The sequence below is a fragment of the Heterodontus francisci genome, chromosome 8 (assembly GCF_036365525.1).
Source record: "Heterodontus francisci isolate sHetFra1 chromosome 8, sHetFra1.hap1, whole genome shotgun sequence".
In the NCBI taxonomy this organism is placed as follows: domain Eukaryota; kingdom Metazoa; phylum Chordata; class Chondrichthyes; order Heterodontiformes; family Heterodontidae; genus Heterodontus; species Heterodontus francisci.
In genome coordinates, this window is record NC_090378.1 from 115,696,846 (window position 1) to 115,721,727 (window position 24,882).

The 24,882-nt window shown below is 43.8% G+C and overlaps 1 long non-coding RNA gene and 1 gene segment (V, D, J or C); one reads left to right on the forward strand and one right to left on the reverse strand.

The window, feature by feature from the left end:
• LOC137373088 (Ig kappa chain V region Mem5-like) overlaps window positions 1-10,880 on the reverse strand; it is a 41,108-nt gene extending 30,228 nt beyond the window's left edge. The window contains 2 exon segments of the V gene segment in view: window positions 10,286-10,583; window positions 10,770-10,880. Of these exon segments, the coding sequence occupies window positions 10,286-10,583; window positions 10,770-10,818 (347 nt within the window).
• The window catches only part of LOC137373089 (uncharacterized), a 41,849-nt gene extending 21,381 nt beyond the window's left edge, over window positions 1-20,468 (forward strand). Inside the window, exon 2 of the long non-coding RNA XR_010975581.1 lies at window positions 20,408-20,468. This is a non-coding gene — a long non-coding RNA (uncharacterized lncRNA). The remainder of the gene's footprint in view (window positions 1-20,407) is intronic.
• The last annotated feature ends 4,414 nt before the right edge of the window (window positions 20,469-24,882 follow it).

Consider the following 24,882-nt stretch of genomic DNA (forward strand, 5'->3'; position numbering starts at 1 on the left):
AGGAGTTGGGACTGTGTGTCCATTATTATATATTGTATATAACTGTGGGCTGTGTCAGTACAGGAGTTGGGACTGCGTGTCCATTATTATATATTATATATAACTGTGGGATGTGTCAGTACAGGAGTTGGGACTGCATGTCCATTATTATATATTATATGTAACTGTGGGATGTTTCAGTAGAGGATTTGGGACTGCGTGTCCATTATTATATATTATATATAACTGTGGGATGTTTCAGTAGAGGAGTTGGGACTGCGTGTCCATTATTATATATTATATATAACTGTGGGATGTTTCAGTAGAGGAGTTGGGACTGCGTGTCCATTATTATATATTATATATAACTGAGGGATGTGTCAGTGCGGGAGGAGGGACTGTGTGTCCATTATTATATATTATATATAACTGTGGGATGTGTCAGTACAGCAGGTGGGACTGTGAGTCCATTATTTTATATTATATATAACTGTGTGATGTGTCAGTACAGGAGTTGGGACTGTGTGTCCATTATTATATATTATATATAAATGTGAGATGTTTCAGTAGAGGAGTTGGGACTGCGTGTCCATTATTTTATATTATATATAACTGTGGGATGTTTCAGTAGAGGAGTTGGGTCTGTGTGTCCATTATTATATATTATATATAACTGTGGGATGTTTCAGTAGAGGAGTTGGGACTGTGTGTCCTTTATTATATATTATATATAACTGTGGGATGTTTCAGTAGAGGAGTTGGGACTGTGTGTCCATTATTATATATTATAGATAACTGTGGGATGTGTCAGTACAGCAGGTGGGACTGTGTGTCCATTATTATATATTATATATAACTGTGTGATGTGTCAGTGCAGGAGGTGGGACTGTGTGTCCTTTATTATATATTATATATAACTGTGGGATGTTTCAGTAGAGGAGTTGGGACTGTGTGTCCATTATTATATATTATAGATAACTGTGGGATGTGTCAGTACAGCAGGTGGGACTGTGCTTCCATTATTATATATTATAAATAACTGTGGGATGTGTCAGTACAGGAGTTGGGACTGTGTGTCCTTTATTATATATTATATATAACTGAGGGATGTTTCAGTAGAGGAGTTGGGACTGTGTGTCCATTATTATATATTATATATAACTGTGTGATGTCTCAGTACAGGAGTTGGGACTGTGTGTCCATTATTATATATTGTATATAACTGTGGGATGTGTCCGTACAGGAGGTGGGTTTGTGTGTCCATTCTTACATATTATATATAACTGTGTGATGTCTCAGTACAGGAGATGGGACTGTGTGTCCATTATTATATATTATATGTAACTGTGGGATGTGTCAGTACAGGAGTTGGGACTGTGTGTCCATTAATTTATATTGTATATAACTGTGTGATGTCTCAGTACAGGAGGTGGGACTGTGTGTCCATTATTATATATTATATATAACTGTGTGATGTGTCAGTACAGGAGGTGGGACTGTGTGTCCATTATTATATATTATATATAACTGTGGGATGTGTCAGTACAGGAGGTGAGACTGTCTGTCCATTATTATATATTATATATAACTGTGGGATGTTTCAGTAGAGGAGTTGGGACTGTGTGTCCTTTATTATATATTATATATAACTGTGGGATGTTTCAGTAGAGGAGTTGGGACTGTGTGTCCATTATTATATATTATAGATAACTGTGGGATGTGTCAGTACAGCAGGTGGGACTGTGTGTCCATTATTATATATTATATATAACTGTGGGATGTGTCAGTACAGGAGTTGGGACTGTGTGTCCATTATTATATATTATATATAACTGAGGGATGTTTCAGTAGAGGAGTTGGGACTGTGTGTCCATTATTATATATTATATATAACTGTGTGATGTCTCAGTACAGGAGTTGGGACTGTGTGTCCATTATTATATATTGTATATAACTGTGGGATGTGTCAGTACAGGAGGTGGGTTTGTGTGTCCATTCTTACATATTATATATAACTGTGTGATGTCTCAGTACAGGAGGTGGGACTGTGTGTCCATTATTATATATTATATGTAACTGTGGGATGTGTCAGTACAGGAGTTGGGACTGTGTGTCCATTATTTTATATTGTATATAACTGTGTGATGTCTCAGTACAGGAGGTGGGACTGTGTGTCCATTATTATATATTATATATAACTGTGTGATGTGTCAGTACAGGAGGTGGGACTGTGTGTCCATTATTATATATTATATATAACTGTGGGATGTGTCAGTACAGGAGGTTTGACTGTCTGTCCATTATTATATATTATATATAACTGTGGGATGTGTCAGTACAGGAGGTGGGACTGTGTGTCCATGATTATATATTATATTTAACTGTGGGATGTGTCAGTGCATGAGGTGGGACTGTCTGTCAATTATTATATATTATATATAACTGTGGGATGTGTCAGTACATGAGGTGGGACTGTGCGTCCATTATTATGTATTATATATAACTGTGGGATGTGTCAGTACATGAGGTGGGACTGTGCGTCCATTATTATGTATTATATATAACTGTGGGACGTGTCAGTGCAGCAGGTGGGACTGTGTGTCCATTCTTATATTTTATATATAACTGTGGGATGTGTCAGTACCGGAGGTGGGACTTTGTGTCCATTATTATATTTTATATATAACTGTGGGATGTGTCAGTACCAGAGGTGGGACTGTGTGTCCATTAATATATATTATATATAACTGTGGGATGTGTCAGTACAGGAGCTGGGAGTGTGTGTCCATTATTATATATTATATATAACTGTGGGATGTGTCAGGACAGGAGGTGGGACTGTGTGCCCATTATTATATATTATATCTCACTGTGGGATGTGTCAGTACAGGAGGTGGGACTGTGTGCCCATTATTATATATTATATATAACTGTGGGACGTGTCAGTACAGGAGGTGGGACTGTGTGCCCATTATTATATATTATATATAACTGTGGGACATGTCAGTACAGGAGGTGGGACTGTGTGTCCATTATTATATATTATATATAACTGTGGGATGTGTCAGTACAGGCGGTGGGACTGTGTGCCCATTATTATATATTATATATAACTGTGGGATGTGTCAGTACAGGAGGTGGGACTGTGTGCCCATTATTATATACTATATATAACTGTGGGATGTGTCAGTACAGGAGGTGGGACTGTGTGCCCATTATGATATATTGTCTATAACTGTGGGACGTGTCAGTCCAGGAGGTGGGACTGTGTGTCCATTGTTATATATTATATATAACTGTGGAATGTGTCAGTACAGGAGGTGGGACTGTGTGTCCATTATTATATTTAATATGTAACTGTGGGTTGTGACAGTAGATGAGGTGGGACTGTGTGTCCATTATTATATATTATATATAACTGTGGGATGTGCCAGTACAGGAGGTGGGACTGTGTGCCCATTATTATATATTATATATAACTGTGGGATGTGTCAGTACAGGAGGTGGGACTGTGTGTCCATTATTATATTTAATATGTAACTGTGGGTTGTGACAGTAGATGAGGTGGGACTGTGTGCCCATTATTATATATTATATATAACTGTGGGATGTGCCAGTCCAGGAGGTGGGACTGTGTGCCCATTATTATATATTATATATAACTGTGGGATGTGCCAGTACAGGAGGTGGGACTGTGTGCCCATTATTATACATTATATATAACTGTGGGATGTGTCAGTACAGGAGGTGGGACTGTGTATCCATTATTATATATTATATATAACTGTGGGATGTGTCAGTACAGGAGGTGGGACTGTGTGTCCATTATTATATATTATATATAACTGTGGGATGTGTCAGTACAGGAGGTGGGACTGTGTGTCCATTATTATATTTAATATGTAACTGTGTTATGTGTCAGTGCAGGAGGTGGGACTGGGTGTCCATTATTATATATTGTATCTAACTGTGGGATGTCTCAGTACAGGAGGTGGAACTGTGTTTTCATTATTATGTATTATATATAACTGTGGGATGTGTCAGTGCAGGAGGTGGGACTGTGTGTCCATTAATATATATTGTATATAACTGTGGGATGTCTCAGTACGGGAGGTGGGACTGTGTGTCCATTATTAGATATTATATATAACTGTGTTATGTGTCAGTGCAGGAGGTGGGACTGGGTGTCCATTATTATATATTGTATCTAACTGTGGGATGTCTCAGTACAGGAGGTGGAACTGTGTTTTCATTATTATGTATTATATATAACTGTGGGATGTGTCAGTGCAGGAGGTGGGACTGTGTGTCCATTAATATATATTGTATATAACTGTGGGATGTCTCAGTACGGGAGGTGGGACTGTGTGTCCATTATTAGATATTATATATAACTGTGTGATGTGTCAGCACAGGAGTTGCGACTGTGTTTCCATTGTTATATATTATATATAACTGTGGGATGTGTCAATACAGGAGGTGGGACTGTGCGTCCATTATTATGTATTATATATAACTGTGGGATGTGTCAGTGCAGGAGGTGGGACTGTGTGTCCATTAATATATATTGTATATAACTGTGGGATGTCTCAGTACAGGAGGTGGGACTGTGTGTCCATTGTTATATATTATAAAAAACTGTGGGATGTGTCAATACATGAGGTGGGACTGTGTGTCCATTATTATATATTATATATAACTGTGGGATGTGTCAGTACAGGAGTTGCGACTGTGTTTCCATTGTTATATATTATATATAACTGTGGGATGTGTCAGTACAGGAGGTGGGACTGTGTGTCCATTATTATGTATTATATATAACTGTGGGATGTGTCAGTGCAGGAGGTGGGACTGTGTGTCCATTATTATGTATTATATATAACTGTGGGATATGTTAGTACAGGAGGTGGGACTGTGTGTCCAATATTATATATTATATATAACTGTAGGATGTGTCAGTGCAGGAGGTGGGACTGTGTGTCCATTAGTTTATATTATATATAACTGTGGGATGTGTCAGTACAGGAGGTGGGACTGTGTGTCCATTATTATATATTATATATAACTCTGGGATGTGTCAGTACAGGTGGTGGGACTGTGTGTCCATTATTATATATTATATATAACTGTGGGATGTGCCAGTACAGGAGGTGGGACTGTGTGCCCATTATTATATATAACTGTGGGATGTGTCAGTACAGGAGGTGGGACTGTGTGTCCATTATTATATATTATATATAACTGTGGGATGTGTCAGTGCGGGAGGTGGGACTGTGTGTCCATTATTATATATTATATATAACTGTGGGATGTGTCAGTACAGGAGGTGGGACTGTGTGTCCATTATTATATATTATATATAACTGTGGGATGTGTCAGTGCAGGAGGTGGGACTGTGTGTCCATTATTATATATTATATATAACTGTGGGATGTGTCAGTACAGGAGGTGGGACTGTGTGTCCATTATTATATATTATATATAACTGTGGGATGTGCCAGTACAGGAGGTGGGACTGTGTGCCCATTATTATATATAACTGTGGGATGTGTCAGTACAGGAGGTGGGACTGTGTGTCCATTATTATATATTATATATAACTGTGGGATGTGTCAGTGCGGGAGGTGGGACTGTGTGTCCATTATTATGTATTATATATAACTGTGGGATGTGCCAGTACAGGAGGTGGGACTGTGTGCCCATTATTTATATTATATATAACTGTGGGATGTGTCAGTACAGGAGGTGGGACTGTGTGTCCATTATTATATATTATATATAACTGTGGGATGTGTCAGTACAGGAGGTGGGACTGTGTGTCCATTATTATATATTATATATAACTGTGGGATGTGTCAGTACAGGAGGTGGGACTGTGTGTCCATTATTATATATTATATATAACAGTGGGATGTGTCAGTACAGGAGGTGGGACTGTGTGTCCATTATTATATATTATATATAACTGTGGGATGTGTCAGTACAGGAGGTGGGACTGTGTGTCCATTATTATATATTATATATAACTGTGGGATGTGTCAGTACAGGAGGTGGGACTGTGTGTCCATTATTATATATTATATATAACAGTGGGATGTGTCAGTACAGGAGGTGGGACTGTGTGTCCATTATTATATATTATATATAACTGTGGGATGTGTCAGTACAGGAGGTGGGACTGTGTGTCCATTATTATATATTATATATAACTGTGGGATGTGTCAGTACAGGAGGTGGGACTGTGTGTCCATTATTATATATTATATATAACTGTGAGATGTGCCAGTACAGGAGGTGGGACTGTGTGCCCATTATTATATATTATATATAACTGTGGGATGTGTCAGTACAGGAGGTGGGACTGTGTGTCCATTATTATTTATTATATATAACTGTGGGACGTGTCAGTACAGGAGGTGGGACTGTGTGTCCATTATTATATATTATATATAACTGTGGGACGTGCCATTACAGGAGGTGGGATTGTGTGTCCATTATTATATATTATATATAACTGTGGGATGTGCCAGTACAGGAGGTGGGACTGTGTGCCCATTATTATATATTATATATAACTGTGGGATGTGTCAGTACAGGAGTTGGGACTGTGTTTTCATTATTATGTATTATATATAATTGTGGGATGTGTCAGTCCAGGAGTTGGGACAGTGTGCCCATTATTATATATTATATATAACTGTGGGACGTGTCAGTACAGGAGGTGGGACTGTGTGCCCATTATTATATATTATATATAACTGTGGGACGTCTCAGTACAGGAGGTGGGACTGAGTTTTCATTATTATGTATTATATATAACTGTGGGATGTGTCAGTGCAGGAGGTGGGACTGTGTGTCCATTAATATATATTATATATAACTGTGGGATGTCTCAGTACAGGAGGTGGGACTGTGTGTCCATTGTTATATATTATATATAACTGTGGGATGTGCCAGTACAGGAGGTGGGACTGTGTGCCCATTATTATATATTATATATGACTGTGGGATGTGCCAGTACAGGAGGTGGGACTGTGTGTCCATTGTTATATATTATATATAACTGTGGAATGTGTCAGTGCAGGAGGTGGGACTGTGTGTCCATTAATATATATTGTATATAACTGTGGGATGTCTCAGTACAGGAGGTGGGACTGTGTGTCTATTAATATATATTGTATATAACTGTGGGATGTCTCAGTACAGGAGGTGGGACTGTGTGTCCATTAATATATATTGTATATAACTGTGGGATGTCTCAGTACAGGAGGTGGGACTGTGTTTTCATTATTATATATTGTATATAACTGTGGGATGTCTCAGTACAGGAGGTGGGACTGTGTTTTCATTATTATGTATTATATATAACTGTGGGATGTGTCAGTGCAGGAGGTGGGACTGTGTGTCCATTAATATATATTGTATATAACTGTGGGATGTCTCAGTACAGGAGGTGGGACTGTGTGTCTATTAATATATATTGTATATAACTGTGGGATGTCTCAGTACAGGAGGTGGGACTGTGTGTCCATTAATATATATTGTATATAACTGTGGGATGTCTCAGTACAGGAGGTGGGACTGTGTGTCTATTAATATATATTGTATATAACTGTGGGATGTGTCAGTACAGGAGGTGGGACTGTGTGTCCATTAATATATATTGTATATAACTGTGGTATGTCTCAGTACAGGAGGTGGGACTGAGTTTTCATTATTATGTATTATATATAACTGTGGGATGTGTCAGTGCAGGAGGTGGGACTGTGTGTCCATTAATATATATTGTATATAACTGTGGGATGTCTCAGTATAAGAGGTGGGACTGTGTGTCCATTATTATATATTATATATAACTGTGGGATGTGTCAGTATAGGAGGTGGGACTGTGTGTCCATTATTATATATTATCTATAACTGTGGGGTGTGTCATTCCAGCAGGTGGGACCATGTGACCATTATTATATATTATATATAACTGTGGGATGTGTCAGTATAGGAGGTGGGACTGTGTGTCCATTATTATATATTATATATAACTGTGGGATGTGTCTGTACAGGAGGTGGGACTGTGCGTCCATTATTATATATTATATATAACTGTGGGATGTGTCAGTATAGGAGGTGGGACTGTGTTTCCATTATTATATATTATTTATAACTGTGGGATGTGTCAGTATCGGAGGTGGGACTGTGTTTCCATTATTATATATTATATATAACTGTGGGATGTGTCAGTATAGGAGGTGGGACTGTGTTTCCATTATTATATATTATTTATAACTGTGGGATGTGTCAGTATCGGAGGTGGGACTGTGTTTCCATTATTATATATTATATATAACTGTGGGATGTGTCAGTGCAGGAGGTGGGACTGTGTGTCCATTATTATATATTATATATAACTGTGGGATGTGTCAGTATAGGAGGTGGGACTGTGTTTCCATTATTATATATTATATATAACTGTGGGATATGTCAGTACAGGAGGTGGGACTGTGTGTCCATTATTATGTATTATATATAACTGTGTGATGTCTCAGTACAGGAGGTGGGACTGTGTTTCCATTATTATATATTATATGTCATTGTGTGATGTCTCAGTACAGGAGGTGGGACTGTGTGTTTATTATTATATATTGTATATAACTGTGGGATGTGTCAGTACAAGAGGTGGGACTGTGTATCCATTATTATAAATTATATATAACTGTGGGATGTGTCAGTACAGGAGGTGGGACTGTGTGTCCATTATTATATATTATATATAACTGTGGGATGTGTCAGTATAGGAGGTGGGACTGTGTTTCCATTATTATATATTATATATAACTGTGGGATGTGTCAGTACAAGAGGTGGGACTGTGTATCCATTATTATAAATTATATATAACTGTGGGATGTGTCAGTACAAGAGGTGGGACTGTGTATCCATTATTATATATTATATATAACTGTGAGATGTGTCAGTACAGGAGGTGGGACTGTGTATCCATTATTATAAATTATATATAACTGTGGGATGTGTCAGTACAAGAGGTGGGACTGTGTATCCATTATTATAAATTATATATAACTGTGGGATGTGTCAGTACAAGAGGTGGGACTGTGTGTCCATTATTATAAATTATATATAACTGTGGGATGTGTCAGTACAGGAGGTGGGACTGTGTGTCCATTATTATATATTATATATAACTGTGGGATGTGTCAGTACAAGAGGTGGGACTGTGTGTCCATTATTATAAATTATATATAACTGTGGGATGTGTCAGTCCAGGAGGTGGGACTGTGTGCCCATTATTATAGATTGTATATAACTGTGGAATGTGTCAGTGCAGGAGTTGGAACTTTGTGTCCATTGTAATATATTATATCTAACTGTGGGATGTGTCAGTGCAGGAGGTGGGACTGTGTGTCCATTATTATATATTATATCTAACTGTGGGATGTGTCAGTACAGGAGGTGGGACTGTGTGTCCATTATTATATATTATATATAACTGTGGGATGTGTCAGTGCAGGAGGTGGGACTGTGTGCCCATTATTATATATTATATATAACTGTGGGATGTGTCAGTGCAGGAGTTGGAACTTTGTGTCCATTGTAATATATTATATCTAACTGTGGGATGTGTCAGTGCAGGAGGTGGGACTGTGTGTCCATTATTATATATTATATATAACTGTGGGATGTGTCAGTACAGGAGGTGGGACTGTGTGCCCATTATTATATATTATATCTAACCGTGGGATGTGTCAGAGCAGGAGGTGGGACTGTGTGTCCATTATTATATATTATATATAACTGTGGGATGTGTCAGTGCAGATGGTGGGACTGTGTGCCCATTATTATATATTATATATAACTGTGGGATGTGTCAGTGCAGGAGTTGGAACTTTGTGTCCATTGTAATATATTATATCTAACTGTGGGATGTGTCAGTACAGGAGGTGGGACTGTGTGCCCATTATTATATATTATATCTAACCGTGGGATGTGTCAGTGCAGATGGTGGGACTGTGTGCCCATTATTATATATTATATATAACTGTGGGACGTGTCAGTACAGGAGGTGGGACTTTGTGTCCATTATTTTATATTATCTGTAACTCTGGGATGTCTCAGTTCAGGAGGTGGAACTGTCTGTCCATTATTATATATTATATATAGCTGCGGGATGTGTCATTACAGGAGGTGGGACTGTGTTTCCATTATTATATATTATATATAACTGTGGGATGTGTCAGTACAGGAGGTGGGACAGTGTGTATTGAGGTTTTTGTAAGGCTCTGTTTCACTGTGTAGGGGCTGCTGTATCCTTGCATACAGTAATAATTTGCAACATCCTCACTCTGTACATTACTGATTGTCAGAGTGTATTTGGTGTTCTGTTGACTGCCGGTGAATCGGTCAGATGTTCCTGTGAAACGATATGTTCCAGCATTGATCAGGAGAGTGGGTTTCTGACCTTCTCGTTGCTGATACCAAGAAACAAAATTGCTAACGTACTCGCTGGCCGTACAGGTGATAGTTGCGGTCTGTCCCAGTCTCACTGACAGTGTCGGTGGAGACTGGGTCATGATGATGTCTCCACTGATACCTGAGGGGTAACAGAGAAACAGAGTGAAGTAAGAACTGTGACAGAAATACCCTGCAAAATGAGATATTGTTAGAGACAGTAACCGTTCCTCTTGTTTCAGCATTTTCCCTCCAATCACAAGTCAGTAGAATTGGACTGAAATAAACAGCAGGAAAATATTAACCGTGGAAGGAGAGAGATTTGTACCTGCGACGCAGAATGCCAGAGGCCAGATCAGCTGGATGGGTGAAATCATGGTGCCTGCTCCTGTCTCTGTGCCTGGTTACTGATAAACTCTCCCTTCTCTGGGCTCTGCTTTATAAAGCTGCAGCCTGAGAGTCTGACTGCCTGTTTCTCAGTATGTAAATGGTATCACCCAGAGAAAGACACGTCAGCAACTCTCACTTCCTCTTCTCTCTTTCTGTTTCCCTCACTCCCTCCCTCTCTTTCTCCCTCTCTGTCCATTTCTATCCATTTCGTTCCCTCTTTTGCACTCTCCCTCTCACTTGCTCAGTCTGTCTCTCTGTCTCCCACACTCTTGCAGTCACTCCCACTCCCCTGCCTCTTTCTCCTTTTCTCTCTCACGCTCCTTCTCACTTTGTCTCTTTCTCTCTTTTTCTGTCTCTCTCCATCCCTATCTCTCAATCTCTATCTTTTTCCCCATCTCTCTGTCCCTCTCTCTGTCTGTTTGTCTCTCTGCCAACTCATCTCTGTCTCCATCACTGTCTGCCTGTCATGTTCTTCCAATCGCACTCTCCCTGTTTTGCTCTCTCTACCTCCCTCTTTCATTCCCTCCCTCTCCCTCTTTCCCTCTCTATTTTTTTCTCTCTGCTAACTCATCTCTCTCTCCCCCCTCCATTGTTCTGTAATTCTGTGACTGATCTCTATAACAGGAGTTATTACTGGAGACTGGAACACTTTGAGGCCTGGTGCAGCAGTTAAATGTCTCCCTCTCTCTCTCACTCTGACTCACAGCCTCCACCTCACTCTCTCTTTCCCACAGTCTCCCAGGTGGAACACAGTTAAATGAAGGGTAAAACTCCCTCTGCTCTGCCCCACCAATGGATGTTAAGCCTTGACCTCAGAAACATGCCTTCTCCTGGAGTAAGGCCCCATTCCCCACAGTGACCATGCTTTGACCTCTCTCAGTAAGACTGGCAGATTATTGTCAAATTTAGGACAGTGTGGAGCTTATTCAAGGAGCAGCTAATGCGTGTCCTTGATAAGTATGTACCTGTCAGGCAGGGAGGAAGTTGTCGAGCGAGGGAGCCGTGGTTTACTCAAGAAGTTGAAGCGCTTGTCAAGAGGAAGAGGGCGGCTTATGTTAGGATGAGACGTGAAGGCTCAGTTAGGGCGCTTGAGAGTTACAAGCTAGCCAGGAAGGATCTAAAGGGAGGGCTAAGAAGAGCAAGGAGAGGACACGAGAAGTCATTGGCGGATAGGATCAAAGAAAACCCTAAGGCTTTCTATAGGTATATCAGGAATAAACGAATGATAAGAGTTAGAACAGGGCCAATCAAGGATAGTAGTGGGAAGTTGTGTGCGGAATCAGAGGAGATAGGGGAAGCGTTAAATGAATATTTTTCGTCAGTATTTACAGTAGAAAAAGAAAATGTTGCTGAGGAGATTACTGAGATACAGCCTACTAGGCTAGATGGGATTGAGATTCACAAGGAGGAGGTGTTAGCAATTTTGGAAAGAGTGAAAATAGATAAGTCCCCTGGGCCAGATGGGATTTATCCCAGGATTCTCTGGGAAGCCAGGGAAGAGATTGCAGAGCCGTTGTTGTTGATCTTTATGTCGTCATTGTCGACAGGAGTAGTGCCGGAGGACTGGAGGATAGCAAATGTTGTCCCCTTGTTCAAGAAGGGGAGTAGAGACAGCCCTGGTAATTATAGACCTGTGAGCCTTACTTCGGTTGTGGGTAAAATGTTGGAAAAGGTTATAAAAGACAGGATTTATAATCATCTTGAAAAGAATAAGTTCATTTGCGATAGTCAGCACGGTTTTGTGAAAGGTAGGTCGTGCCTCACAAACCTTATTGAGTTTTTCGAGAAGGTGACCAAACAGGTGGATGAGGGTAAAGCCGTGGATGTGGTGTATATGGATTTCAGTAAGGCGTTTGATAAGGTTCCCCACGGTAGGCTATTGCAGAAAATACGGACGTATGGGGTTGAAGGTGATTTAGAGCTTTGGATCAGAAATTGGCTAGCTGAAAGAAGACAGAGGGTGGTGGCTGATGGCAAATGTTCATCCTGGAGTTTAGTTACTAGTGGTGTACCGCAAGGTTCTGTTTTGGGGCCACTGCTGTTTGTCATTTTTATAAACGACCTGGATGAGGGTGTAGAAGGGTGGGTTAGTAAATTTGCGGATGACACGAAGGTCGGTGGAGTTGTGGATAGTGTCGAAGGGTGTTGTAGGGTACAGAGGGACATAGATAGGCTGCAGAGCTGGGCTGAGAGATGGCAAATGGAGTTTAATGCGGAGAAGTGTGAGGTGATTCACTTTGGAAGGAGTAACAGCAATGCAGAGTACTGGGCTAATGGGAAGATTCTTGGTAGTGTAGATGAGCAGAGAGATCTTGGTATCCAGGTACATAAATCCCTGAAAGTTGCTACCCAGGTTAATAGGGCTGTTAAGAAGGCATATGGTGTGTTAGCCTTTATTAGTAGGGGGATCCAGTTTCGGAGCCACGAGGTCATGCTGCAGCTGTACAAAACTCTGGTGAGACCGCACCTGGAGTATTGCGTGCAGTTCTGGTCACCGCATTATAGGAAGGATGTGGAAGCTTTGGAAAGGGTGCAGAGGAGATTTACTAGGATGTTGCCTGGTATGGAAGGAAGGTCTTACGAGGAAAGGCTGAGGGACTTGGGGTTGTTTTCGTTAGAGAGAAGGAGGAGGAGAGGTGACTTAATAGAGACATACAAGATAATCAGAGTGTTAGATAGGGTGGATAGTGAGAGTCTTTGTCCTCGGATGAGGATGGCAAACACGAGGGGACATAGCTTTAAGTTGAGGGGTGAAAGATATAGGACAGATGTCAGAGGTAGTTTCTTTACGCAGAGAGTAGTAGGGGCGTGGAACGCCCTGCCTGCAACAGTAGTAGACTCGCCAACTTTAAGGGCATTTAAGTGGTCATTGGATAGACATATGGATGTAAATGGAATAGTGTAGGTCAGATGATCGGCGCAACATCGAGGGCCGAAGGGCCTGTACTGCGCTGTAATATTCTAATTCTAATTCTGTGCTGTTGGCCTAATCTCACTGGGACTGGTTTGGACAGAAAGCTCATTTCATTAAGGCCCAGCAGAGAGAGGAGATCCTCACCCCATCAGTGTGAGCTGGAGGGACAGGACAGGGTCTGACCCACTGCCCCATCCTGTCAGCTCATAACATGCTCTAATCCCTTCCCCTCTCCATCCCCTTCCATGGTCAGGCTCCGGGTCATGGAGTTTTACTGGGATGAGGGGCGGACAATCAAACATTTACAACATAAAGGAACTGTCCACCACATCAACCAAAGTGTCCATGTTCCACTGACCTCCAATAGGGACCAGTAAACATGGGCCTCGTTCTCACTGGACCTCCAATAGGGACCAGTAAACATGGGCCTCGTTCTCACTGGACCTCCAATCGGGACCAGTAAACATGGGCCTCGTTCTCACTGGACCCTTCAATAGGAACCAGTAAACATGGGCCTCCTTCCCACTGGACCTCCAATAGGGACCAGTAAACATGGGCCTCGTTCTCACTGGACCTCCAATAGGGACCAGTAAACATGGGCCTCGTTCTCACTGGACCTCCAATAGGGACCAGTAAACATGGGCCTCGTTCTCACTGGACCCTTCAATAGGGACCAGTAAACATGGGCCTCGTTCCCACTGGACCCTTCAATAGGAACCAGTAAACATGGGCCTCCTTCCCACTGGACCCTTCAATAGGAACCAGTAAACATGGGCCTCCTTCCCACTGGACCCTTCAATAGGAACCAGTAAACATGGGCCTCCTTCCCACTGGACCCTTCAATAGGAACCAGTAAACATGGGCCTCCTTCCCACTGGACCCTTCAATAGGAACCAGTAAACATGGGCCTCCTTCCCACTGGACCCTTCAATAGGAACCAGTAAACATGGGCCTCCTTCCCACTGACCTCCAATAGGGACCAGTAAACATGGGCCTCGTTCTCACTGGACCCTTCAATAGGAACCAGTAAACATGGGCCTCCTTCCCACTGGACCCTTCAATAGGAACCAGTAAACATGGGCCTCCTTCTCACTGGACCCTTCAATAGGAACCAGTAAACATGGGCCTCCTTCCCACTGGACCTCCAATAGGGACCAGTAAACATGGGCCTCCTTCCCACTGGACCCTTCAATAGGAACCAGTAAACATGGGCCTCCTTCCCACTGGACCCTTCAATAGGAACCAGTAAACATGGGCCTCCTTCCCACTGGACCTCCAATAGGGACCAGTAAACATGGGCCTCCTTCCCACTGGACCCTTCAATAGGAACCAGTAAACATGGGCCTCCTTCCCACTGGACCCTTCAATAGGAACCAGTAAACATGGGCCTCCTTCCCACTGGACCTCCAATAGGAACCAGTAAACATGGGCCTCCTTCCCACTGGACCCTTCAATAGGAACCAGTAAACATGGGCCTCCTTCCCACTGGACCCTTCAATAGGAACCAGTAAACATGGGCCTCCTTCCCACTGGACCCTTCAATAGGAACCAGTAAACATGGGCCTCCTTCCCACTGACCTCCAATAGGGACCAGTAAACATGGGCCTCGTTCTCACTGGACCCTTCAATAGGAACCAGTAAACATGGGCCTCCTTCCCACTGGACCCTTCAATAGGAACCAGTAAACATGGGCCTCCTTCCCACTGGACCCTTCAATAGGAACCAGTAAACATGGGCCTCCTTCCCACTTGACCCTTCAATAGGAACCAGTAAACATGGGCCTCCTTCCCACTGGACCCTTCAATTGGAACCAGTAAACATGGGCCTCCTTCCCACTGACCTCCAATAGGGACCAGTAAACATGGGCCTCGTTCTCACTGGACCCTCCAATAGGGACCAGTAAACATGGGCCTCGTTCTCACTGGACCCTTCAATAGGAACCAGTAAACATGGGCCTCCTTCCCACTGGACCCTTCAATAGGAACCAGTAAACATGGGCCTCCTTCCCACTGGACCCTTCAATAGGAACCAGTAAACATGGGCCTCCTTCCCACTGGACCCTTCAATAGGAACCAGTAAACATGGGCCTCCTTCCCACTGGACCCTTCAATCGGAACCAGTAAACATGGGCCTCCTACCCACTGGACCCTTCAATAGGAACCAGTAAACATGGGCCTCCTACCCACTGGACCTCCAGTAGCTGAGCTTCAAACCCCACATCCTCTCATCACTTGGCCTTTTATTTCCATCTCCACAACGTTGCCTGTCTCTACACTACATCAGTCGCTTAACCACAGGAACCCTTATCCCTGCTTGTCTTCTCTCCAAACTCGAATATTCTCATGTCCTCTACCGGCTTCTTTCATCCACGTTCCATAAACCCCGACTTGTCTGAAATGCAGTGCTCAGTCCCCTGTCACACACCAAGTGATGTTCTAACACTACCCCTGACCTCACTTACCTGTTACTCCTGTTACCACTGTCTGACACCAAGTGCCTTTCCACACGACCCCTGACCTCAATGACCTGTTACTCAGGACCTCACTAACCTGTTACCCCTGACCTCACTGACCTCTGTTTCCCTTCATGGCCTCACTCCTCCCTAGCTCTGCCTCCTGCTGCAGACTCACATTCCTTCTCTCACTCTTTCATCTTCTGACTCTCCTCTCCTGCCCATCGCTGCTTCCTGCATCCCACCATTGACAGCAGAGTCTTCAGACGCCTCGGCCCTGCTCTCTGAATTCCCGCCCTTAAGCCCTCTCCCTCGCCAGGTCTCTCTCTCCTCCATCAAACTCCATCATTTCACAGAAGCCTTCTTCCTAAAGACACCTCACCCTTTCCCCGTTGCTCTTACTGCAGCTCTGTGAAGCATCTTGTGACGCTTTGTACATTAAAGGCGTTATATAAATGCAAATTCGGTGTGGCTTTCAGGTGGGGACATGGTGGTGATGGCCCCTTTGGTCAAATATCCTGCTGACAGGATCCAGGCTTACATACACAGAATGTGGAAGTGGGTGAGGTAGGAATGTGTTGTCGGGGCCCATGGAACTGTCACCCCAGCATGAAGTGTCCCTCAGGAGGGGAGAGGGAATGTTCCGAGTCCTGAGCTCCATTTCCCACACCAGGCATTTTGTCTTCCAATGAATGAATGAGATGCCAATTTTGAGCCCAGGTTCGGGGCAGTCTCGTGCTGTGGGCCCAGGTCTCGAAGAGGGAATTGGAGATATACCTGAAAAGGAAAGATTTGCTGGGTTATGGGGCTACAGAGGGGCAGTGGGACTAATTGGGTAGCTCACAGGCACGATGGGCTGAATGGCCTCCTTCTGTGCTGTAAAATTCTAGATAGTGTGTGCGGTTCACAGTTTTCTCCCGTGTCATTAACAAACGTCCAGCTGCTCCGAGCTCCTTCTTTCACTTCCTCTGTTGGTTTAGTTTTAATCTTCCGATCTGACAGTCTTTGCAGTTATTTTTTACATTGGGGATTTGTGCTGTGGTCGGAGTCTCTAATAATAACTGTCCAATCAGTGAAAATAACAGCAGCTAAGACCAGTCAGCACTGAGGACCCAGTCTCACTGGGGGACACATTGGGAAGATCAAAGCCATTGTCTTCAGTTCCTGGTACAAACTCCATCCCTCTCCCTGAACACTGTCTGCTGCCGAACCAGACTCTTTACAACCTTAGTCTCATCTTTGACCCTGATCTGACCCCAAATCCTCCACATCTCAATGATTATCCACTTCCCCCTCTGTAACATTGCCCATCTCTGCCCCTCCCTCACTCCTTCCACTACTGAAACTCTTCTTCATGTCTTTGTCACCTCTAACTTTACTATTCCAGTGCTCTCCTGACCAGACTGCCATCCTCCACTCTCTGTATTCTTCAGCTCATCCGAAGCTCTGCTCTCTATATCCTGTTCCAAACCAAGTCTTGTTCACCATCACCCCCGTCCATGCTGACCTACATTGGGCTTCCATCCCCCAACACCCTCAAATTTCAATGTAAAATTCTACTCTCTGGATTGAAATCCCTCCGTAGTCTTGACCCACCCCCGTATCTAGAACCTCCTTTAACCTTGGTCTCCTTGAAACACTTCACCCTCCTTAAAACCCACATCTTTAACCAAGCATTTGGTCACCCCTCCTAATCTCTCTATTACTTGTGTCTGTTTTCCTGATGTCATGTGAGGTGGCGTGCGATGTTTCTCTACATTAAAGAGGTGACTTGTTGCTGATATATATCGATGATTTGGTCTTGGACAGAGGGAGCACGATCATTGGAATGTGCTGATTACACAGAAGGAGAGGTTTGACAAACAGGGAGGAGAAGAGACAAAGACTCGGGGAGAGGGATCAGGGAAGGGACAGATCGGAGACTGACACAATTCAATGTCGAGGGGTTTGAGATGATGGGTTTTGGAAGGAAAAGGAGTGAAAAGCTGATGAAGGATGTGTAGAAGCAGAGAGATCTCGGGTTCAATTACATCATTCCTTGAAAGTGGAAATGCAGATCGATAAACCCTTGAATTAAAACAATCAACAGCGTTTGGTAACTAAAAACTACAGATAGTAGAAATCTGAAATCAAAACCGAGAATTCACTAAACATTCAGCAGCCTCTCGGGGATTAAACTTCAGGTTTTTATTCAAATTGTATTCAATAAACATGTGAATCTGAGGAGAATACAGGACTATGGGGATAGAGCAGGGTAGTGGGATTGGGAATATAGGAACAGGAGGAGGCTGTTCAGCCCATCGAGCCTGTTCTATCCTCCAGTTAGATCAGCTGATCTGTATCTGATCTCCATCTCCCTGCCTTGGTCCCATAACCCACAATACCCCGACCCAACAAAATCTATCAAGCTCATTGTTAAATATTTAAATTGATCTTTAGCCTCAACAGCTTTATGACGGAGAGAGTTCCCGATTTCCACTCGCCTTTATGTGAAGAAATGCCTCCTGACATCACCCCGAGCTCTAATATTAAGACTATGTCTCCTTGTTCTCGACTCCCCCACCAGAGGAAACAGTTTCTCTCTATCTCTCCGAATCATCTTAATCCTTTATTCATCTTAAATACCTCAATGAGATCACCCCTAAATTCTCTAAACTCAAGGGAATACAAGCCTAGTCTATACAGTCTGTCCTGATAATTTAACCCTTTCAGTCCCGGTATCATTCTGGTGAATCTGTGCTGCACCCCCTCCAAGGCCAATCTCTCCTTCCTGAGGTGTGGGGCCCAGAACTGAACACAGTTACTCCAGATGTAGTTAAACCAGAGCTTTATACAACTGGAGTAAAACCCCTTTGTATTCCAGTCCCCTTGATAGAAAGACCAACATTCCATTAGCCTTATTCAATATGTTTTGTACCTGTCACTAGATTTTAATGCTTTCTGTACTTGGACCCCTAAATCTCTCTGTTCCTCCACAGTTCTCAGCTTCTCACCATTTAGAAATTACTCTGATTTATCTTTCTCGGGTCCAAACTGGATGACCTCACACTGTCCACATTGAACTCCATCTGCCATTGTCTTCGGTCCCCGTCACAAACTCCATTCCCGAGCCACTGATTCCATCCCTCTCCCAGGGACTGTCTGAGACTGAACCAGGCAGTTCACAGCCATGGTGTTGTATTTGACCCTGAGATGTGTTACTGACCAATTAAACCACATCATCATTAAAACCACCTATTTCCACCTCCGTAACCTCGCCCGAGTCCTCCCTGCCTCAGCTCATCTACTGCTGAAACCCTCATCCATGCCTTTGTTACCTCGAGACTTGACTATTCCAATGTTCTCCTGTTTGCATCACAGTTACCGTCATCTATAAACTAGAGCTGATCCAAAACTCTGCTGCCCATGTCCGAACCCAGACCATGTCACATTCTCCCATCACTGTGATCACTGACCTACATTGGCTCCTGTTCCAGCAACACCTCGATGTTGCCTCATCTTGGATATTTGTGTCATCAGCAATCTTGGATAGATGTCTCTATTCGTTCATCCAAGTCATTGATCAATACAGTGAAAAGTTGAGGCTCCAGCACAGATCCCTGGGGACACCACGATTCACATCTTGCTAACTGGAGTAAATACACATTATCCCTACTCTTTGTCTCCTACCTCCTAAACAATTCCTTACCCATGTCAAAACATTTCCTCACATTCCATTTGCTTCCATTTTGCGAACAGTCTCTTGTGTGGAACCTTCTCAAATGCCTTCTGGAAATCCATATAAATAACATCCATAGACATTCCCTTATCTACCACATTAGTGACCGCTTCAAAAAATACAACTCGGTTAGTTAAACATGTTTCACCCTTTTTAAATCTGTGCTGACTCTCTCTGATCAGTTTATATTTGTTTGTCATTCTGTCCCTAATAACAGATTCAAATAACTTCCCCACAACAGATTTTAAACTGAGATGTTAATTGTGAATTACTCGAGCAAACAGCTGGCAGAGAGATGAGGGGCTGAACGGCCTCCTCCTGTGCTGTAGAATTTGCGGCTCTTTGGCTGAAACATGTGGATTGGAACAGGAGGTGTGCTGGAGTTTAAACAATGAGTTAAATATGGACGTAGTGTCATTAGTGGGTAATGCACAGTCTACATTGTGTCCAGGACCCTCTCTAAAAGATGTCTTTCTCTTTTTCCTTTTTCAGGTCCAGGGCTGTAATTAAGGAGCTGAAAGAATATTTAGTGAAGAAGTTTCCGGACTGTGCGGTGTGTGTGAAGGTGTTCGGCAGTGACTGAAGATTACAGCTCCTTGTTCAGTCTGCTCCGCCCTCACCACTGATCAAGCCATGTAACCTCCTGTCACACTGAGTGAAATTACAATCGATATCATAGTGTCAGTCACAGAAAACAACAGCATCACAGTCTGAGTCACTGGGACAGACATCACTGCCTCACATCGAAGAACAGACCCCTTATCCCCTCTCACCATGTTCATAAACCATACAGTAGAGAAAATATACTGACAAACACCACCTTATATTAAACACTCACATCCATAGAACACCTTCAGATGTAGAAGACAGGATAGAGATTGAGAGAGAGATAGATAGAAAGAGAGGGGGTGAGATGGAGAGAGAGAGAGAGAGAGAGAGAGAGACTCTGTGTCAGCTCCTGTACATGTAAGAGTGAAGAAGTCTTATTGCAGTTGGATCGGACCTTGCTGAGACCACACCTGGTGAACTGTGGACAGTTTTGCTCTCTTTACCTAAGGAAGGATATACTGGCCTTGGAAGGAGAGCAGCAAAGATTCACCAGACTGATTGCTGGGATGAGGGGATTGTCCTATGAGGAGAGATTGAATAGACTGGGACATTATTCCCTGGAATTTAGAATAAGAAGAGATGATCTCATTGAAACATATAAAATTTGTAATGTGATTGACAGGGTAGCTACTGGGAGGATGTTTTCCTCTGGCTGGGGAATCTCGAACTAGGGGTCACAGTCTCAGAATAAGGGGTCGGCCATTTCGGACTGAGATCAGGAGAAATTTCTTCACTCAAGGGGTTGTGAATCTTTGAAATCTTTGGAATTCTGTACCCCAGAGAGCTGTGGATGCTCAGTCCTTGAGTTTATTGAAGACAGGGGTCCATAGATGTTTGGTTACTGTGGCAATTAATGAATATGGGGATAGTACGGGAAGGTGGAATTGAGATAGAAGATCAGCCATGATCATATTGAATGGTGGAGCAGATTCCGTGGGCTGAATGGCCTACTCCTGCTCCTATTTCTGAAGTGATTATAATTGTGTCAGTGTGTGTTAATGATAAATGGGTTTCCTTTGGTTACACTGGTCATTATTTAATGAGCACCGTTCATCCAGTGCAGTCTCCAGCCAGAGCTCCGTTCATCCAGTGCGGGCTCTGTTCATCCATTGCAGTCTCCAGCCAGGGCTCCGTTCATCCAGTGCGGGCTCCGTTCATCCAGTGCAGTCTCCAGCCAGGGCTCCGTTCATCCAGTGCAGTCTCCAGCCAGGGCTCCGTTCATCCAGTGCAGTCTCCAGCCAGGGCTCCGTTCATCCAGTGCAGTCTCCAGCCAGGGCTCCGTTCATCCAGTGCAGTCTCCAGCCAGGGCTCCGTTCATCCAGTGCAGTCTCCAGCCAGGGCTCCGTTCATCCAGTGCAGTCTCCAGCCAGGGCTCCGTTCATCCAGTGCAGTCTCCAGCCAGGGCTCCGTTCATCCAGTGCAGTCTCCAGCCAGGGCTCCATTCATCCAGTGCAGTCTCCAGCCAGGGCTCCGTTCATCCATCATGTCAGTAAAAAGTACAAGGTGAAAACCATCTAACTGTAGTGGAGTCTGTCCGCAGGATGGGGGAGCAGGGAGCTGCATGGATTGGTGAAGGGACTTCCTCTTTCCTCTCAGATACACACCTCCCTGAGCTCCATCCCTTCCTCCGTCTGAACTCCATCCCTTCCTCCGTCTGAACTCCATCCCTCCCTCTCTCTGATCTCCATCCCTCCCTCTCTCTGATCTCCATCCCTCCCTCTCTCTGATCTCCATCCCTCCCTCTCTCTGATCTCCATCCCTCCCTCTCTCTGATCTCCATCCCTCCCTCCATCTGTTCTCCATTCCTCCTTCTCTCTATTTCAGCTGCTGGGAGTCAGATCTGAGCTAGTTACAGTCAATACCATTCAGAATAATGACTGCATATTTTAAATGTAAGTTTGATGAAGTAAATTTGAACAGCACCAAAAACATTACAAATGGTTTCTACATACAGCAAAGCAGAAACCAGAGCTTTCTGCAAATAAACACAGAATGGATGAAAGATACAATAAAAGAATTATGAAGATGATTATCAGAGATGTGTCATTATTATAGTTAAAAAGGTCTCCTTCTCAGTGAAGATATATCCTGCTGAATAATATATACAGACAGGCTGTGCTAAAGTTGGACAATGTTGAGATGTAGATTTTATATTTTACCAAAAAGCAGAATTGAGTAAACAAGATGTGAACAAGATGATTAGAAATTGTTTACAGACACTGATGACAGTCTCTGTGTTCCTCAGGCGGTCCCAGTCGTGTTGTTCACAAACCATGGGGGGAGTTTTATTCCCTCCCACATGGCAGGTTTGGAGGTGGGAGAGCCGATAATCAGGTGGGATGGTGACGGGGGAGGGACCACCTCCAATTGAGGCTCTTTAGAGGGTAATTAATTCCCAATTACCTCATTGCACTGCCACCACAATTAGCCCAGCTGTGGGCGGGGCCTGTCGCCACACGGGAAGCATGACAAGAAAAACCGTGTGAGTTACTTCCTGGCTCCGTTTGGGGAGGGGAGAGTCCCTTGTTAAAAGACACTTTGAGCCTGAACACGGAACCCAGTATCGGGAATGGGGGCCCGCTGAGAGCTACCCCCCTGCCCTTGATACTGACCCCCCTACACACCCCTTCCTTGTGACCCCCCACCCCGCGAGACCCTCCTGCCCTGACCTACCTGATTCCTGCACCGCTCCGAGGCCTCGGGTAGGTTCTCCACTGTCAGTAGCCCCTGCCTCCGCAGTGGCGTTGCTCAGTTCCTCTGATTGGCTGGCAGCTCTCAGAGGGCGGGACTTCAGTTTCCAGGGTCCTTGATCCTGTGAAAGGCCCACTGCTGTCCAGTTACGTGTTTAATTGGAACTTTATTTGGCGGGCCTCCCACAGAAGGGGAAACGCGGGGTTCTTGGTGGGTCTTTTGCTGGAGGTCAAGGCCCTGTTGTCTGGATAATATCCCAGCCCATGTTTTGCAGCCAGCCTGCTCTTCTTAAAGGCAGGCTGTCCCTTTTAAAGGAAATATGAACTGAATAATATTGATGTAATTTAAATGGTTTCAAACTGAATGCCAGGGGAGAAAAGGTTCCAGGGTGATGGATGTGATGCTTGAGGCATTAGCGGTAGAGGAGGGTCAGAGGAGCGATATCATGGATCCTTGGTGGGGGGGGGGGGGGTTGGTGGGCATGGTGTTCAGGAGGCATTGGTGGGAGTGTGAGGATGAGGTGCAGTATCTGACTGTCAGAAGTGAATCCTGAGTGCCAGGGATTGGTATTGGGTGAGTGATGGGGGTATGGTACTCTGAGCAGCGGGAGAGGTTGGTGCTGTGCGGAGATTAGAATTAGAATTAGAACATTACAGCGCAGAACAGGCCCTTCGGCCCTCGATGTTGCGCCGATCATCTGACCTACACTATTCCATTTTCATCCATATGTCTATCCAATGACCGCTTAAATGCCCTTAAAGTTGGCGAGTCTACTACTGTTGCAGGCAGGGCGTTCCACGCCCCTACTACTCTCTGCGTAAAAAAACTACCTCTGACATCTGTCCTATATCTTTCACCCCTCAACTTAAAGCTATGTTCTCTCGTGTTTGCCATCATCATCCGAGGAAAAAGACTCTCACTATCCACCCTATCTAACCCTCTGATTATCTTGTATGTCTCTATTAAGTCACCTCTCCTCCTCCTTCTCTCTAACGAAAACAACCCCAAGTCCCTCAGCCTTTCCTCGTAAGACCTTCCTTCCATACCAGGCAACATCCTAGTAAATCTCCTCTGCACCCTTTCCAAAGCTTCCACATCCTTCCTATAATGCGGTGACCAGAACTGCACGCAATACTCAAGGTGTGGCCTCACCAGAGTTTTGTACAGCTGCATCATGACCTCGTGGCTCCGAAACTCGATTCCCCTACTAATAAAAGCTAACACACCATATGCCTTCTTAACAGCCCTATTAACCTGGGTAGCAACTTTCAGGGATTTATGTACCTGGACACCAAGATCTCTCTGCTCATCTACACTACCAAGAATCTTCCCATTAGCCCAGTACTCTGCATTGCTGTTACTCCTTCCAAAGTGAATCACCTCACACTTCTCCGCATTAAACTCCATTTGCCATCTCTCAGCCCAGCTCTGCAGCCTATCTATGTCCCTCTGTACCCTACAACACCCTTCGACACTATCCACAACTCCACCGACCTTCGTGTCATCCGCAAATTTACTAACCCACCCTTCTACACCTTCATCCAGGTCATTTATAAAAATGACAAACAGCAGTGGCCCCAAAACAGAATCTTGCGGTACACCACTAGTAACTAAACTCCAGGATGAACATTTGCCATCAACCACCACCCTCTGTCTTCTTTCAGCTA